The sequence below is a fragment of the Thermobia domestica genome, chromosome 14, assembly GCF_964235325.1.
Source record: "Thermobia domestica chromosome 14, izTheDome1.hap1.1, whole genome shotgun sequence".
NCBI classification, from domain to species: domain Eukaryota; kingdom Metazoa; phylum Arthropoda; class Insecta; order Zygentoma; family Lepismatidae; genus Thermobia; species Thermobia domestica.
In genome coordinates this window covers 175,308,959-175,328,735 of record NC_137467.1, presented here as the reverse complement: position 1 = coordinate 175,328,735, position 19,777 = coordinate 175,308,959, and the positions used below count along the sequence as shown (strand labels likewise).

The 19,777-nt window shown below is 37.5% G+C and overlaps 1 protein-coding gene across 1 annotated transcript in view; it reads left to right on the top strand.

Moving 5' to 3' along the window:
• Positions 1 to 19,777, top strand: part of LOC145670486 (nose resistant to fluoxetine protein 6-like) — a 71,251-nt gene that overhangs the window by 14,765 nt on the left and 36,709 nt on the right. The window contains exons 3-6 of the mRNA XM_081739208.1: positions 6,655 to 6,872; positions 8,558 to 8,640; positions 13,479 to 13,675; positions 19,544 to 19,704. Of these exons, the coding sequence (XP_081595334.1) occupies positions 6,655 to 6,872; positions 8,558 to 8,640; positions 13,479 to 13,675; positions 19,544 to 19,704 (659 nt within the window). The remainder of the gene's footprint in view (positions 1 to 6,654; positions 6,873 to 8,557; positions 8,641 to 13,478; positions 13,676 to 19,543; positions 19,705 to 19,777) is intronic.

The window sequence follows — 19,777 nt, the reverse complement described above, 5'->3', positions numbered from 1 at the left end:
GTAAAATCGTATGTTACATTTCTAAATCTTGTAGATTTTGGACTTAACGTACTGCAGACGTATAACTGAAAACGCATGTTTTATAATACTTTCCGTATAAGTGTTCCATCTATATGTATTTTCCGTATGAAACAATGTAGGCGGTTAGGATCTCACATACAAATGGACGTATATAACAATATAGCAGAGGAATATAACACATGTACATACATGTGATATACGGAAGACTGTAATGCTATGAGCTAAGCCTTACCTTACTCGTATAATACGAATAGTATCGAGTTTCTAGGCATCAGACATCCTGCAACGGCATGATGTAACATTTATGGGCCGGGCGTATGTAGCACATGGATAACGTATGCTCCGTACTGATTTCTGTAGTAAGCAAGAGGATTCCGTATATTTGTACAGCGGGGGACACTTCTAAATGGTACACCTTAGCCGTAAATCTCCATATGGCTGTACCATTTAGAAGTGTCTCCCGCTGTACAATGTACCGCTGTCCGGAGAAGGATTTTTCTCAGTGTAGCGCATACAATTCTGATGCACGTAGTCCCAGATTCGATTCCCGCGGGGAGAGAGAAAAAATAAAATTTCAGTCATTCAGTTTCATTAACTATCATTCTCCTTTAGCCTAAATGGCGTCACCGTAAGATATTGAACTGAGCAGAATCTGTATCACATTTTCAATAACCATCATGATCCAGGATATAGTTTCTATTTCCCTATGTAACTTACAAATCTATTACAATAAAAGCATACCTACCTTTAACATGCTAATAGAAAATATTTACTCATAGTATTTTGTGTTCAATTTTCGTTGTCTTTTACAAGTAGCTAGCCAGGTGTAGGAAAGTGTAATATTATCCACAGCATATGTTACGTTAGTGCCAAGGGCGTCCATGTTGTGGTTTCCAAGGGGGGCAAGTATAAGCGACATTTCAAATGTAGTCTCAAATTCTGCGGTAACTATTCTAAAACATCTATTGGGTTTTCGATCTTCCGAAGCACAATGTCCTCTAAAGGGGGGGGGGCAAGTGCCCCACCTTGTCCCCCGTGATGGGCGCCCTTGGTTAGTGCTATCAATAGAACAGTATTACATTTCTCTCGACGGCAAAGTTGACAATTAAGGAGTGAACACAAAGTTAATTTAAGAATTATGATTAATTTAAGAATTTGTAAGCCTATTTCCACGTTTTGTGAATCAATGGTAGTGGGTCAAAATGGAAGAAAAGTGGGAAGAAAAACGATCCACTCTCCCACCAGTATCGAATTTCAAGGTCGCTTTTTCGCATTGTTTAGTGCATGTTTTTACCGTTTCTGCGCATATTTTCACGTTTTGTAGGCCAACGAAAGTGGGTCAAAGACTACCTACAAATATGGCAGAAAAAGACATATTCATTTCCCTTTCAAGGTCCATTTTGACCCTCTCCCACTGATGCACAAAGCGACACAAATCATGCATAAAAAATGTAAAGAAAACGACCTCGACATTCGATGGTGACGGAACAGCATTATGTTATTCCGCTATACTTGTAGGCCCTTTTGACCCATTTTCGTTGTCGCACTAAAGTGGAAATAGGAGCACAAAACAGTACAAAGCAGGCACTATACGATACGAAAGAAACGACCTCCAAATTCAATAGTGGCGGAACAATGGCTCTATTTCCTCACACATTGATGGACCATTTTGACGCATTTCTGGTGATGCTCAAAACGTGGAAGTAGGTGAACAGAACGGTACAAAATACACACTAAGCGATGCGAAAGAACCAACCCCGAAATTCGATAGTGGCGGAACAGTGAGCCATTTAACTCCCACTTTAAAGCCCCGTTTAACTCACCTCGGGTGATGCACAAGACGAGAAATAGGCGGAGAAAACTTAAAAAAGGGGCACTAAACGATGCGAAAGTAACGATCTAGAAATTCGATAGTGTCGGAACAGTGGGTCATTTTCGTCACACCTTGGAGGCTCATCTTGACACACTTCTGGTGACGAACAAAACGTGGAAATAGGGGCACAAAACGTAACAAAACAGGCACTAGTCAATGCGAAAGGAAGGACCTCGAAATTCGGTAGTGGCGGAGGAGTGAGTCATTTTCGTCACACTTTGGAGGCCCCTTTTGACACACTTCTGGTGACGCGCAAAACGTGGAAATAAGAGCACGAAACGGCACGAAACATTCACTAGTCGATGCGAAAGGAAGGACTACGAAATTCGGTATTGACGGAGAAGTGGGTCATTTTCGTCACACTTTGGAAGCTCATTTTGACACACTTCTGGTGACGCACAAAACGTACAAAACAGGCACTAAACGATGCGAAAGAACCGACCCCGAAATTCGATAGTGGCGGAACAGTGAGCCATTTAACTCCCACTTTAAAGGCCTGATTAACTCACTTCCGGTGACGCACAAGACGAGGAAGTAGGTACAGAAAACTTTTTAAAAAATATGCACTAAACGATGCGAAAGAAACGACCTAGAAATTCGATAGTGTCGGAACAATGGCCCATTTTGACACACTTCTGGTGACGTGCAAAACGTAGAAATAAGGGCACGAAACGGAACGAAGCATTCACTAGTTGATGTGAAATGAAGGACCACGAAATTTGGTAGTGGCGGAGCAGTGGGTCATTTTCGTCCCACATTTGAGGCCCATTTTGACCGTCTTCCAGTGGCGCACAAAACGTCGAAATACGCGCACAAAAGGGTACGCGATGTGAAATTAACGACCTCGAAATTCGATAGTGGCGGAACAGTGGGTCATTTTCGTCCCATCTTGGAAGCCCATTTTGACCCACTTCTGGTGACGCACAAAACGTGAAAATGGGGGCACGAAACAGCACGAAAATTCAGTAGTCGAGTAGTCGATGCAAAAGGAAGGACCTCGAAATTCGGTAGTGGCGGAGCAGTGGGTCATTTTCGTCCCACATTCGAGGCCCATTTTGACCGTCTTCCAGTGGCGCACAAAACGTCGAAATACGCGCACAGCTCGGTTCGGTTCGTTTCGGCTCGTGTGAGCCTTCGGCTCGAGCTGGCTCGGTTGGATGAGCTGTTGGCTCGGCTCACTTCTCGGCTCGGCTCGATAAGTGAATGAGCTCTGAGCGAGCCGCTTGAGTCGTTGACAACCCTAAACCCGGGGCGAGCAGTTTTAAACATGTTTGGCTGGAGTCCCATAACTTCTAACAATTTTTGGCTCGAGCCCGAATACTTGCTCCTCCTGAACTCAAACCAAGAACCTCGTGACCGATGTCCTTGCCTCCTGAAGATTTCTTGACTACCGAGATCGACAGTTAACTAATTTTTAGTATTCCGATACAAACCGCCTATATTCCATGTTTATACACGGTGTTATAATAATAATTAGGTATAGTAGTAGTAGTAGTATCATTGATAATTATATTGTCTATGTAGGATACTTGAAGATAGTAGTACTTGGAACTACACAAAGGATTTAGCTCGAATTGGCTCGACTCGACTGGAAACTCGATCCGAATTCGAGTCGAGTTGGGGAAAATTTTTCGAGCCGAGATCTCGAGTCGAACTCAAAGATGTCTGCTTCGAGTCGAGTCGAGTTTTCAAGAAAACTCGCTCGAACTCGCTCGTGCTCATTCCTCTTGTAGTCATGACGGGCATATAGAGTTCTTTCGAGGGGGATAGAACCATAAACATAATATATTTAAAAAATACTTAGTTTCACGGCTTTCTTCCAAGGGGGGGAAAGGGATGGTAGGTATCCAGCATTTCTTTTAAGTACCTTATTTGAAATATGTAAAACAGTAACAAGTGGACAATACAATATACACACATCTTCTTATCTTCAGTTTTAATTGCTGATTTCAATTGCAATTAACAATTACAATTAACAATTACAAGTTTCAATTGTCAATTGCAATTAACAATTGAATGTTTCAGTTGCACCCTTTGCAATTGACAATTAACAATTAAAAGTTTCAATTGCCTGGTGACCAATTAACAATTAACAATTGACGAAAATTTAATTGCAAATTTTATGATTGAATTCAATTGCAATTGAAATTAATTGTCAATTACAAATTGAAATCAATTGCAATTGAAATCAATTGCAATTGATTTTCAGAGCAATTACTTTCAATTGATTGATCAATTGCAATTGATTTCAATTGATTTTGCCCAACACTGATCCATAGTATAATACTGGTAGTAGTAGGAGGAGGAGGAGGAGAAGACGGAATAGTTGTAGTAGTAATAGTAGGAACGGGTTAGAAGTCCCATAGGGGTTGGATGGGTTCTGTTCTCGACATAAAATGGGCAAATTAAAGACTTGTCCACATTTTTCTGTATATTTTATAATCTGTGGATCCGTATAGTAAAACTGCACCGTTGGAATATTTATTTATTCAAAATAATGTAAATAAATAATTTTTACTTATTTATCTGTAAATAAGTATGTAGAATGCTACGTCTAATCTGAAACTATGCCCAAGAAACTTATATCCAAAACTGAGTAACTCTACATTCATCTGAGTACTTACCATGGTTCTGATTTAGGCTCAAACGTCTTTACAAAACAAACATAATCTCGCCTATCACTTCTTAGATATTTGTTTCATTACACTTCCAAATTCCACAACAGAGTTTCCATCACCAATAGTAATTCAGACTGATGCTCATCTAATTATATTAATCAAATTTGAGGCAGAGATTCCAAACTGAGAGAACATAATACAGTATGCATATATTTTAATGACGCTCGACTCTAGCCATAGGAGCTAAATACACGGTTCTGAAGTTATCCTTTTCTCGCCACGTATCATACATATAGCACAAATCAAACACGAACTGTTGTCGGTCCACATGGCCGAGCATACTAGCGTATGGGCTAATACTGAAATTGGCTTTTGGCGTGGGTTCGAACCCGGCCTCGGGAACGTTTTTTTTATATCTTATTAATTTAACAACACTTCTGTCATTAAAAGAAGATCATTTGCCCTTTACGTAATATATAATGAATAAAAATAATTTATTTACGTTACGAAACAGCGTCAACGAGCGAAGGAGTTCAGAAGCTCAGCAGGGCTCGTTTTGTTTCACCTTGAGCCTCAGTGGTAGAGCGTTCACCTCTGGTGCTTGGGGTCCCGGGTTCGATCCCAGCCTTCGCCAAGTGAACTTTCTGGTGGACAAACACCGTGCTCGTGGGTTTTCTCAGGGTTCTCCCGTTTCCTCCCACGTTCTTCATTCCACCATTTCACTCATCTCTCATCATCACCGTCTCCTTTAGCCTAACCGGCATAACCGTGGAAGATTTCATTTCATTTTTTTTTTCGAGTGGTGCAACGTCGATGTAAATCTATCCACATTCCTCCCTTGTAACCAACTTAAAACACTTGGCCAGGGTAGAGTGTGAAAAATGCATACAGTATATTCCAAATTTACCTATTTACCTTGATCCGCCTTGCAATGCAAACATGATTTTGTTTATGCAGAATCTCTTGTAGCAACAAACTTTAGGTACATGCATGTGCCACTATTCCGTAACATTTTGTGTCCATAACCTTATAGCCTCATTCCTAACATTATTTTTATAGTATATGTCCTAGCTTCCAGGTCAAATCTTTTTTCCTGACTGGTTGGACACTATGTTAAAAAAATGTTTCGTTAGATTTCGCGCCATCAAATTAATATACGAAATGAAATTACAAAATTATCCAACGGGGTATTTTTACCATTACATTAGTGGGTAATTCTAGTAAAGGGAGTGTTGTTTTTTAAAAATGTGTTAGTTTGATAATTCCTCTTAGGTACATCCAATCAATAAGCACTAATGGCTATAAAGTAAGTCGTAACTAATATAAAAAATTACACCAAACTATATGAGTCAGCATAAAATTTGCCTCTTCAATATACAATTTCATTCTCTTTTATTCTATCTTCACCTTTCTGAAGATATTTCGTGGACATCTTTTTCGAGATATTCCCTGGACATCTTTCTCCAAGGTATTGCCTAAGAAAAACTGCTATCGAGTTTTCCTACATGTTTCTGGTTAATACTTAAAATCTACTAAATTGATTTAATTTGGTTTCAGAACAGTCCGAGTGTTCCCACTTGGTCAAGTAGGCAACTAACACACATGGTTAAAGTACGCTTCCTCTTGAATTCGAGTCTCTGTGTAAATGCTTAAGATTCAATACAAATTCTAGGCTTCCTCGACTTTAACTTTAATCAGGAGGTTTCTGCCTCGGAGCTGAGAAGAGATGTTAAACTCGATCTTACTGAAATGTATTGTTAATTGACAGAGGAAGTCTTAATAGGGGTGGGGGCACGGTGGCTGAGTGGTATGGCGTTCACCTCTGATGCATGCGGCTCCTGGTTCTATCCCCAGTCAGTAAGTTTGTGGTGGACAACATCGTATTCGTGAGCTATCTCGTGTATTCCCGTTTCCTCCCACTTCCTTATTCCACCAATTCATCCATCATCATTCACTTGCCTTAATCATCGTCATATCTGCCATAAAGGACATAACATAGGACATTAAACTGAAAGATTGCATTTCACTTTTTATTTTCATTTAATACGAAATGAGATTATTAATCGAAGAATCTTTCACACACTAAATCATTAAAATAATTGTATTTCATTTAGTGACTACATTTTGTTGTATTTTCTTCAGGCGAGTCCGAAAGCTGAAATAGCTCAAGAATTGAGTGGTCAGCAATTGATGTGGTCCTTGTGTATTCCGTCTGGATGCAGTGCCCAAGACCTCCAAGTAGCTGTCCAGTCATTGGTTGATAGACTCCAAATCAACAGACTTATTAAGCCTTCTGTTTCGGATGATGACTGTTACGTCAAAGATGGTAATAAGCTCGATAGAAATGACTGGATTATGATGTAAGTATTATTGCTATTATTATAAGGAATACTACTACTACTACTACTACTACAAGTTCAATTGGAAAACGACCATTAGGAAGACGACATAGGCGCAGTTGGGAGGAAAATATTAAGATGGATCCAATAGAAATCGGAATTGAAAGTAGAAACTGAATCCAGTTGGCTAAGGACAGAAATCAATGAAGAGCTTTTGTGAGCACGGTATTGAACATCCGAGTTCCGAGTTATTATCACCATCATTGTTATTATTATTATAGTCATGCAACAAAGCATCTTCACTACTTCCAACACAAGAATGCTAGGAAAGTTATAAGCAAATCCTTTCTTTCAATTCTTAATCCCTGAATTATTGTTAGCCTTCCTATCTGGTCTACTGAGTAGTCCGTCCATCTTTGGTGTGCGTGGCTCAGTTCAATTCCCAGTGTGAGTGCATTAAGATTTGAATCCATTGCAGTAGTTCAGATTTCACTTTAAACTGTGCCTCCACAACTCATATATCCCTGGGACTAAATAGGGGCCGTAGACCTCAAAAAGCAAAAAACAACTTGTTGTTATATAAATGTATTGTATGATCAGATATCCTTTACGTAGATGTATAACACCTTAATCCTACAATTATGAGATTTCTAGGATAACGGCCAATTTTAAATTTAAGCTAACTTGTTGAACGAGACTGATAAACGAAACTTACGTTAATGTAAATTCAGTTTCTAGTCTCAATTTCCGTATTATTATTAATTTCTGTGCGTGCTAAATGTCGAATATATGTGAACCGGCAGCAAATTATTGTTTGAAATTGTGGAAAAGTTAATTTATTTGTGAGTCACAAAAGTTCTTTATATTGATACATTGATAGTTCTGGCATATTATTTTATTTAGTTTCGTTGAAAACAAGCAATTCGTCACATACTGTATATTGTGATGTAACGCAGTATCCAACGATAGATTCCAGCTATCATTTATGCTATAAATTCTCTGATTTATCTACTGACTTATTACCTTATGAAGCTAATGATACTAAGCTTATCTCGTTAAACTGACATTTACGTAACTTCATTATGGTGTGTGTTTCTAATATTCCATTGTACAGCGGGGGACACTTCTAAATGGTACAGCCATATGGAGATTTACGGCTAAGGTGTACCATTTAGAAGTGTCCCCCGCTGTACAAATTCAGAAGACAGGGGATTCTTTTTCTAAAATAATATATTTGGCACACCCAGAGAAACACCTTACTGCATACATTACCTGCACATTCAGATAAAATGTTGATGTCTATCTAATACATTTCATAACAAATTTGTCACAAGTATGGTTGTGATTCGAGAGAAACCGAATTCAATTATAGATGACTGCGTATACATTTCGATGATACTTAAACATTGTAAAACAGAATGTTTGCAAGTTAAGGGAATCTGACATAAAGAACTAGTGTAGCTGAGACATATATTGAGTAGGAGCATACGTATTTGGAAGACGACAATATTTTGAAACCATAAGATTTAGTTTAGAAATGAAGTCATCAATCATAAAGTCAAACTAAATTTCTGATTGTTAAGCTGAAAAGCGAAATTTCAATAAATAAATAAATAAATAGTATAATTATATTTACTAATTTATTTATTTAAAAAAACGTGAATGTGATGTTTATCCCATTAATGTTCGATCAATTTCCTTTCCAGAGGTTTATTAATCTTCTTTGGAGCTTTGGTGATTTCCAGTACGCTTTACGACATAGCTCTGTGCAGACCCGCTAGAGCTACAGGTAATCAAGTTACAAATCAGGGTGTCTTACATAAAAGTAGCCCGGTGTGATACCTGTCGAAAGATTAGGAAAATATAAACATTGGCTTACCTGTATATTACAAAAGATGCTGAAAGTTGTATCCCCTAACGTCGAGACACTTATGTGTAGATTGCAGCCTATTGGCTGATACCCTCTGGTGCTCTTCATGGCTAATACTCCGAATAGTATGGTTAATGTTTTGTTACAATTGAGCTAGGGTATAGGAGTTATTTGCTTGCGCATTCTACTTTAAATATCCCCATGAGATAAAATTAACAAAATTAAAAATCCGAGGAATGTGAGGGAAACAACCTCTTATTTTACTGTGGGCTGTTGTAAGCAGTTCATGCACCAACGGAGTTTTCCAAAATGTGGCATGGCATCCATGTTTTTAGAATACGAGTATTGTATTATTAGTGGACCCAATTCGTTATATACTGTCAAAGGAAGCCATGATAAACTCACTCGTTGTTGATTGAAAGAGTACTGGACCAAATACACACGTCCCAGAAACTTCGCACCAAACACCTTTTTTCTTTCTTTCTTTCTTTCTTTCTTTCTTTCTTTCTTTTTCTTTTTTCTTTCTTTCTTTTTTTGTTAAGGAGAGTGTTTTTGAAAGGTATATAGATTTTTGACAGACATTGCCGCCTATTTTGAGCATTCATGTAACCCGATAAATGTCGGACATTTTGTTGGACATAAATTTAAGGTTTCAAATATTCTTTGGCAATCACTGTCAGTAACCAATTACAGAACGAAACTTGTTTACCTGTTCCTTCAGTTCCTTCCGTTACTGAACACATGTTATTCGGTATTGTTTCAGTTTGAGAGACTTCGCCATACGCTGACACATTGTTCGTGCTTATGGACTTGCTTAGATAATTTGCGGGCGATCTTTTGCGGACTTCGTATTATTAGCTTATGGATATGACAGGTGACCTCAGATGGTTGGATAACAATATGAGGGATAAATTTGGATAAGGGCGTAACTAGCAATTCTTCAGTTTTTCAGGAGAGCAGAAAAACAAACGCCCTTATCCAATTAACCAACGTATTCACACACCATTTTTGGAGACAGGCGATCGCTACGGAGCAGACATATTACCTTAACACCACCAAGACACATACATACATGTTCAAACTTGCAGAAAATATGTATATCTCATTTTGCCGGAAATAGGTCGATACGCCCTTATCCAAATTACCCCTTCAATTGGTTTCCGCCTACTCATATTGAACACAGACCCGGTTTGACACAGTTTTTGAACCAGGGTTTGAACACATCGTTTCTTAAGTGTTTTTGTTCCTGGATACCTGACACGAAAGAACATTTGAATGTTGCAATTAATCCCACAAACATATATTCTTCAACTACAATAATTCGGTGGTGCACTGCAATCATTATCGTCTTGACGCGACATTTGCCAGAACTGAAAAGTCAGGGAATTCCAACAAGTCAACTCTACACAGGGTAGAAAGAAGGCACAAAATTGCGACGCCAAACAGAAATAAACCTATTCAATGTGAGCAACAAGCATATACTTTGATACAGGTAACATATCTTGGCGGCCATTTAGAATACGGTGACCGATATGAAAAATCTTTTGCTACATCTCTTTATAAAGGTCTATCAAACGAGGTGTCACTCGCTGCATCTTTCCATTTAAAATTTTAAAGTTGGGCCAAGCGCCCCTTTGAAGAGCGGCCCTGGAGGGTACCGCGACATCACCATTCTATTTGCCCCATGGTATTTCCTATTTGAATGTTTGTTCAGTCATTTATGTTGAACCGATTTCGAGGTTTTTCCGTGGAAAGATTAAAATGGGTCACACTGTATACATACAGGGTGTTTCAAAACAACACGGATAACGTTCGTGAGGTGATTTCTGACACCAATATAAGACGAAAACTTTAGACCATTCTAGGTGCACAAATGCTTCCTTTCGGAGTTATAGGCTGCCGAAAACATAAAAAAATTCACTTTAAAGGTCCATAGCTCCAATACTATGAAAACTACTGGAGTCGGATCAAGACTTTATTTTGGAACTAGTATGTGCTCTATCCAAATATTCATGTTGTAGAATCCTGCGGTACTTCCGCAACAATTTTTATAGACGTAGTTGGTGAGTACTTCAAGTTAGCTATATGCTCGTAGTCAAACTGCCTCTATAAAAATTGTTGCGTGAGGACCTTAGGATTCTGAAACATGTATTTTTGGATATTGCATATACTAGTTCTTAAGTGAAGTCTTGACCCGACAACGATAAGTCCTATAGTTGTGGTGCTATGGACCTCTAAACTTCATTTTTGTATGTATTTAGCAGCCTCTAGCTCCGAAAGGAAGCATTTGTGCACCCAGGTTGGTCTATACTTTTCGTCTTATCTTGTGTGAGGAATCACCTCTCAAACGTTGTCGGTGTTGTTTTGAAACACCCTGTATATATATGCCCCCTTCTCCCAAGTTGCGGGGCTGAATGTAGATTTAAACAGCATCGAAAATCTGACTGTTCTTCTCAGCGACCACCGAAAACTATAGTTTTGACACTAATATCGCTCATTTTCGATCATTTTTATATCGCCTCCCTCCTCTACGTTGCACCATTAAAGTGGTATGATAAAAACCATGCCAAGTCCGAACCTCAAATATGTTGAAAATTTGTTCGAGAGCGGCCCTGTGGTTCAACATTTTTGAAGTCACAAAGTCACTTTCAGTTTTATAATAGACATTACTAGTAAATACTACTAGAAAAGAAGAAATTTGAAATTACTGTTAGCTGCTACCTTTGGAACTTGAGTGGAAAATATCAAGTGTGTTTTTACATATTTGTTTGTACACGAAGTAGTTATGGCATTTACATGTTTATTTTATTTATTTTTTATTTTTATTGTTACTTTTTATTTATTTATTTATTTATTACTATTTTTGCACAAGTACGTTTTTGAACTACAGTATTCTCTCCAGTTGTATTTTAATAGATTCTTGTCTAGATCCAACAGCAGAAAGAGAACTGTATATATGAGAGACATTTCCTTTTACATATTCACATCTGTAGTACGGAAGAAACCTTGTTTACTTAGAGCAAATTCCGATCTTCAATACAGTCTCTGCAGGACACCCACCTATTATCCCAAGTTTGCATAAATGACCTTTGCTACTGCTCGAAACCACAACCAGTACATTACATAATGAACCTTTGGTCTTATCAACGTCTGGACTGGGAAATTACATTCCCTCTAATTCCAGCTGGTGAATTATTTTTGTTGCTAATTTCCTTTCTTTTTCTTTGGCTGCTGCTCTAGCCTAATGCTTGCTAGACGATCTTGCTGCTTCTATTATAGATTTGTGTACAGTCCCTGTTGCGAAAGCTTTTCTGCACCTTCCCAGAATAGATCGAATAGAATTGTTATGAAAGCCCATAAAATTGCTTTGAACTATACTTTTATTCATGACTGTCTGTGATTCCACTTATAATATTTTCTAAATCTTCCTCTTGTAACAAATTTGATATTACATTTGAAAGTAATAAAAATGTCCTGATTTCAACTCGAGGCTCAATCCAAAGCATTAATTTATTAAAAAGTCCCAAGCCATGTACATAAATTTGAGAAACATAATCCTCCAGCCCACTCCAAGATATTATCCATGAATCCAAACTGGTAGAATGTTTTCAGTATTTTGGTTTGCCTTTTCAATGAGACCCTGTAATTTGCTATATTTTGGTTTCCCATAAGCAACTTTTAGTTCCGATCATAACTGTTTCATTTCTTCAAGAAGATCGTTGGCAAACCCTGAACCATTACCTGTGTAGAAAAAAAACAGGGCACCAAATGTCTAAAAAATATATGTAGCTAATTATATGCGACTTGTACAGCACGTTTGGATTTTCTTTGGGCACGCAACAAACATTTAATCAAATGGTCTTAATACACTATAATGGGTTTCTTATTTCTGTCTGGTTGGGTTTGCATACCGAATAAATCAACTTGGTAATCGCTTTTCAATACACTGTGCTGTGTAAAATTTATTTACACACAAAACCAATTTTGGCATTCCATTGTTTTGTGTTACACACCTTATACATTGAAAGAAACTCATTAATCTTCAAAGTAGCAATACGTATATCATATGGTTAATTACATTATCAGTTATTAGACACTTACGACTTTTCAATCTTTAAATACCTATACTCTATTAATGGTTATCCCTAATATTATATGCTGGACTTAAGAGCCTCAAGTAAGAATAACCTCCAACCCGCCTAGGCCATTCTGCTACTGCTTCTACTAATCGGCTTTTGCAAGAACTGCAAGGTACTAACAAGGCAAACGAGAAAAAAAATCAAATTTTAGCGAAGAGTTCAGTGTATACTACAAGTCGTGAATTTGTTCTCAGTATAAAACAGCTCTCCCAAAGGATACACACCAACCTATGGTTGACGTAACAAAAAACAAAAATCTAAAGAGAAACTACATCGAAAATATTTCCCATTCGGATGTGTCACTACGATTTAATCTTCATCACGAAAACTATTTTCTAGTATACTTAACATTTAGCGTTGGTTCAGTGGTAGAGCGTTCACCTCTGGTGCATGGGATCCCGGTTTCAAACACTGCTCTCGCCAAGTGAACTTTGTGGTGGACAAACACCATGTGCATGGGTTTCATCGGGGTTCTCACTTTCCTCCCACTTTCTAAATTCCACCATTTCATTCATTGGTCATCACCACCGTCTCCTTTAGCCTAGCCGGCATAATCGTGGAACGTAAAACTCAAAAATTTCACTTCATTTCGATTAATTATTATATATTTAATTTCAGGATCAGGAGGGAACAATGTGCTGTTAGCATTCTCTTTATACTCGAATGGGAAAAAGCTGTTAAGCATAGGCTCATCTTCTGACACTCTTGGTTGCCTTAACGGAATCCGATTTCTCAGCATTCTGTGGGTGATGCTAGGTCATCGATACGAAGCTTTTGAATCCATGCCACTGACCAATGGAATTATTATGTTCGATGTAAGTATTAACTATTAAGAATTGACTTATTAAGATAACGATAGTGAGAGTTGTAAGAACATAATGTTAATCAGTTACTCTTCACAATACCACTTGAGAAAAGAGAATTTTAGAATATTTTCTTGTAATATATTCTAGTCTCAAAGAAATTCGTTAATGCAGCCAATCTGTTATTTTTTTAACTGCTAACGATGACTACCCGGTAGCCGTTACTTAGGGTGACGATAAAATTTTCACCTGAAAGCTTAAGGCTAGTTTTAGACTGAAGCATTTATCGTAGCATTTCTCGTAGCAAAAATCGTATCATCGATATCCTATCGTGTAAAGTAGCAAATGCTATAGCATTTCCCATGCCATGGCATATCCTATGGCATTTCTTGTCGATAGAACCTGCTCTATTTCGTAGCATTTTCCCCAGCATTTCTGGCCCGATTGCAGCGCCGTGGTGTGTTAAAAAGAAGCGAAAGATTTTGTGCCAAATATCCATGCTCTTTGTTTTGTGTGGAAAATTGAATTGTAGTAAAGAAAAATGAATTGGAGTAGGGATGCTCTTTGTCCACATACTTCTTTGTGATTTTCGTTTTTTAATATGACCGGCGGGAACTGTTGTTACAATTACTATAGCTTTAGCTACCTCACTCTTAATTTCGGAGCCATGATTGCGCTCTTCTCCAGTGATTTGTTTGCTACGTCACGACAGATGCTTATCAAAATGCTACCCTTTAAAAGCACCATATACTTTTGATGCCATAGAATATTAAATGAAATTTTCGGCAGCACATCTCCTACGAGAAATGCTACGATAAATGCTTCCATCTAAAACTAGCCTAACAGGTTCCGGAATTTTAAAAATCGAAGGAACGACATTGCGCAAATTTTTCTAAGGATAATATCGTTGATAATCTCTGTAATGTATGACTCATTAACTAGGAGCAGAAAGTGCTGAAATTGCGCAAATTTCCACCACGACGTTGTCAACAACAGGAATCAGGAAATTGTGTGAAATTTTGCACCTATACAAAATGTACAGTATGCGGCAAAACAATCAGTACTAAAATCGCATCGTTGGCATTTATTTAGTTATTTGTTGTGCAACATAATGAAACATAAGAAATGTCAAATGGATGTCAACTAAACGTTACTCAACCCATATTGTAAATTTAAGAAAATACATGCCTGCATATCATGTGTTCAAAATGTTGACAATTAGATCGCGCACATTCTTCATAGAGGTCCTATAGATCGATGGACATGTTAGTGAACACGGGTTGCTGGAACGACAGAACAATGAGCAAATTTTCTCTCTGAACTACGGTATACTGGTAGTGGGTTATCTGTTTGGAAAATTGCTTCCTTCAGAATACACCATATGTAGGCGTCTTGAGCCCTGAGGCCAGGGAAGTGGAAAGTATATGGAAAATCCATTTTGCGTGAAATCAAGTGATGTCCAAACTCTCGTGGGCAGAAGGACAAATGACCCAGTTGCAATGTGGGCGGCTGCCCCTTCTTTCTGCATCTATTGTTATTGTAACGACAGATTTTTGGTGCGGCGGAAACCATGCAAAAGATGCAAGAATGCATCAGTAATCAACTGGCGATCGATATAGCGATCAAGGTACACATGGCTTTCATCACTGAACCATATGTTACTAATGAAGATTTCATGTTCATTTGACATAGCTCCAGAGCAATGCAGTAGACATGGGTGCTCATCTCCTGCAGTAGATGTTGCTCCACACAAACAGTGCTCGTCAATAAAGAACTTCTCCTGTGTTGTAAGTAACATTATATTTGCGCCAACTGCACACTTCGCTAGTCCACACAGGCTGAGCACATGTGTGGCACTCACAGCTCATACCATGTTGCATCTGCGCACCATCCGTACGCGAATTTCAGTACTGTTTGTTTTGGCGCATTCCTTTGTGAGATATACTTGTATTGCAACCTAATATTTACAAAGCAAAATATATATTTACAGAACATTTCATATTTACAGCTTGAATCCTTGGAATTTAAATCCTACAACTTTTAAAAATGTCTTACATAACTTCTCATGGTTTATGTAAATTCATAAACTTCCTGTCTTATAACTTTATTTTACTTTTCTTTCAACTGTTCAATGGCTCGTAGCTTACAATTTTCTCTAAGAAAATGCCGTTGAACACCATTTTCATCTTCACAACGATTGTGCATATCTTTCCTTTCGTGGAAAACTGAAAAATGGAAACAAATCCTTATATCTGATTGATCGAACGTCTGTCCTCGATATGTAAAACTTATAGATATATAGATATATTTATAATTTTTTTGTTTCTTTTATATAAATTTGTTTTCTTACAGTTTTCCAATAACTATTTGCTTTCAATTATTATTTTCTTACAGTTTTAATCTTACAGGCAAATTTACAGTTAAACATGATACAGGAAATTGTGCAATAGGACATGTTCTCTATTCTTCTCTCTCTATCGATGCCAGTGCACACATATAATAGCGATAACTGAAAATGCTATTGTCATCTATTACTGTGTATTCCTTTTTTCCTAAAACAACTTGCGTTTTGGTGACTGTTTTTATTAGCCGAAATGCTTGTGGTAATGATGGCAACGTAGCACAACAATTTTTTCCAATTTTGTTGCCTGCTCATTAAGGTTTAATTCGTGTCAACAGATAAGAGAGTGAAAGTTTGCGCAATTTCGGTGCACCCTTAAAAATCATGTGAAATGAGAAACAGGTCAGTGTATAGATTAGTTCCTGTTTACCTTAGCAACACCTAATACATTTATGTTGTAACGTAACATAATACATGTAAGCAAGCCGATAGTCAGCCCAAAAATGTAGGGGAGGCGGTAGAAATTAGGGGAGCCCGATCCAACCATATTACCATATCATAATTCATTTGCAAGGATATCATGAACATTTTAGGGGGGGGCAGTAAAAATTTGGGGAACCGGTCCCCTAGAACCCCCTTGAATACGGGCCTGCATATAAGCTATAAAATATAAATATTTAACTTGCATATATAGTAAATCCCTTCTGTAGACAACGAACACTTCCGTTTTACTGATTTTTGCAGTGTTGCCAACACCTAACCAACACACCCTCGCCCACCAGGTGCCAAGCTGCCAAGTGCATGCCCGTAAGAAACTTGGCTTTAAAAATTTAGCCTTTAAATTTCCTCTGCCTACCCACAATTTACTTATAATCAGTATATTTTTAGAGACGTAAAAATGAATATGAAGATTGGCTATAAAATGACTAGAAGTGAAAAGACTAGCTAGGATTGCTACTGTTGCTGAATTATGAACCCTGGATTCTTTGGCCTACCTTTGTTCTTATTAGCGCGCTGATATCATATCTTCCCCTCGTCTCTCTCTTCCTTTCTCTCTCTCTCTCTCTCTCTCTCTATCAATAACTGGACAGGGTCAAGGAAAGGCACGTTAAAGTTTCTTCAACAAACAAGGAACTGCTAAAACCTCTGCTGCCTTTCGAGCAACCCCGCGAATTATAAATCATGTTTAATATAGGGAATTTCAGTTCAATTCTTGCCTCTTTGTTATTATTAATTATTAGTACCTTTATAAGGTGTATAGGTACTGGATTTATTTACTTCTTTCATTTTTAGTTTCAATTAGTTTGAATCATGTACTGTATGTACCTTTCTACATACGAGATTCATATAGGGATTCATATAGGCCTATCTTCAAACGTTGGCAACACTGTATATCACGACTTCGCAGGTATGGTGCTACTTATAATTAAATTTTCTAGATGTTATAATTTCTGTTCCGTGCTATTTTACAAAACTTCATTTTGTGCTCCGTTGGCAACACTGCATTACACACGATGTTATTAAGCATGTCTGTAGGTACAATGTTTGGTAACTATACTGTTGGGTATATATCATTTTGATTACTTTAATCATTTTGAAGTTCTTTCTGTGTCAGTGTATCTTTTGCTTTGCTATCTTCACATGATTCTAGATCCTTCTTTCCTCTGTATCTCCTGTGTTTTTGGGTGTCGGCCCGTAAAACTTTGGATTTCTCACTTTTCTTTACTCCTCTATCAATTGTGCATTGTTTAATTGAGCAATGCTACTATCAACGTAAGATGTTCCCTTGTGAGTATTCGAGATAGACGATTGGTGCGGAATATCAGGTAAACGATTTTCTGTATGCTAGTTATTGACTAAGTTTTCAGAAAAAGCTGCCAGTGCAACTTTTTTTAATGAAATTTTTAATCATTGCGTTAAAAAGTGGTATACGATAAAGTTTTATGTTGAACTTGGATAACCCGCGACTGAGATACTTTTTTGGTCACACACAAGTGTTTCGGTGCTATAGCCCTAAGTGGCATTCTACCAAGCCTCATTGACGAAAGAATGAACAAGAATTGGATGAAAAAAATGTTCATAATCTTTTCTGATTCTAAATGCATCCATTTAGAATTATTTATACCACACGAAGTCTCAAGCTTCTACCCGGAAAGTTCCAATACCTTGATTATTAACCATCACAATTACTGGTGAGAGACTTTCTTGTAAACCGAAACATGGCAATGTTGGTCCAACCCTCCCAGAACACGAATTGGGCTCCGGTTGACATCCTTTCATTTTAAAGACGTAGTTTTCGTACATTTTTATATTTGCTGTTTATAATAATTTACGCAATTAATCCATATTGTATTTGATAAATCATATCATTATCGTAGTAAATCTGGCAGAGAAAGGCTTAGCAATTAACTGGCTAAAGATGGGTAATATTTAAATGACACAATATCACATTAAAAATATATCAAGAATATTTAATTCTTTACTCGTATATATTAAAGGTATATTCTGATTCCTGACAAAACATGACAATACATAGAATTCTATTATACAATATTTATATTTCATTATATTATGAAATAGCAATTAATTGTCAGAACAATACTCAAACATCATCATCATAATACGTATTCTGCCATTACTGGCAGGTTACTTGCTGAAACTGAGAAGCTTGTATGCCCAACGGTCTTCCATTAACCTATTCGTCTTCACGTACGATTTTTCTGTTCTGATATCGTCCATCAATTGTAGTCTCCTTCGTCCTCTCCCTCTCTTTCATGCAACCATACCCTCTACCACGTCCCTCATGACACAGTTCCTTCTTAACCACTGTCCCAATCAGTTTCTCTTCCTCATTTTAATAATATCTAAAATTGTTCTTCTTCTCCCCTAACATTTCTAACACCCTCTCATTCGTTTCCAGCTTAACCCACCTATCCCTTCTTACCCACACCAACATTTGAGAAGCTTCCAGTTGTTTTTCACCATATTTTACGTAATGTCCATGTTTCTACCCCATACAGCACAGTACTCCACACGAAACATTTTATAAGTCTTTTCTCAACTCTTCATTCAAAAAAGGGGGAAACTATCAGCAAAATGGGTAAGAATCTTTCAAGAATGTTATAAATAGAGGATCTGCCCATATGTACCTTCATCCTATTAAATCGATGAAGCCAAAAAAACAATCGAGCATAAACACGTCTGATTGGCTACTTTCGTTTCTGCCATGATTGTTGGCTCAAAACATTGCGATCCTATTGGGCGAAGTGGGCAGAGTAGGGGTGGTGAAACTGTGACGTATTGCTTTAAGATTTTGTAGTAAGGGCAGATCCTCTATTTTATAAGGTCCTTGGAAATCTGAAATTTGGAGTGTATGTACTTTTTCATGTTTCACAAGAAACTATTGAATTTCCCGTCATTGAGATTAGTCTATCTGAACTACCATCAGATTACATATAATACATAATGTGTTCTTAATTTAATAATCATGTAATTTGATAATACACTGTTTATATATTATTTATTTGTATTTTAAATAGTTGACGCAGAGATTTACTGAGATGCCGGTAATCAATGCAGCTCTTGCAGTGGACACATTCTTTGTTTTGAGTGGACTTCTTCTTTGTTACATATTTCTTCGAGATGTCAGAGCAAGAGGAGGATTCAATATCATATCGTTCTACCTATATAGATACTTTAGGTAAATTGACAATTTGTAATTTTTGTAGTTTCCCTATTACATTATATATATTGTAAAACTTTGTCTCATATAG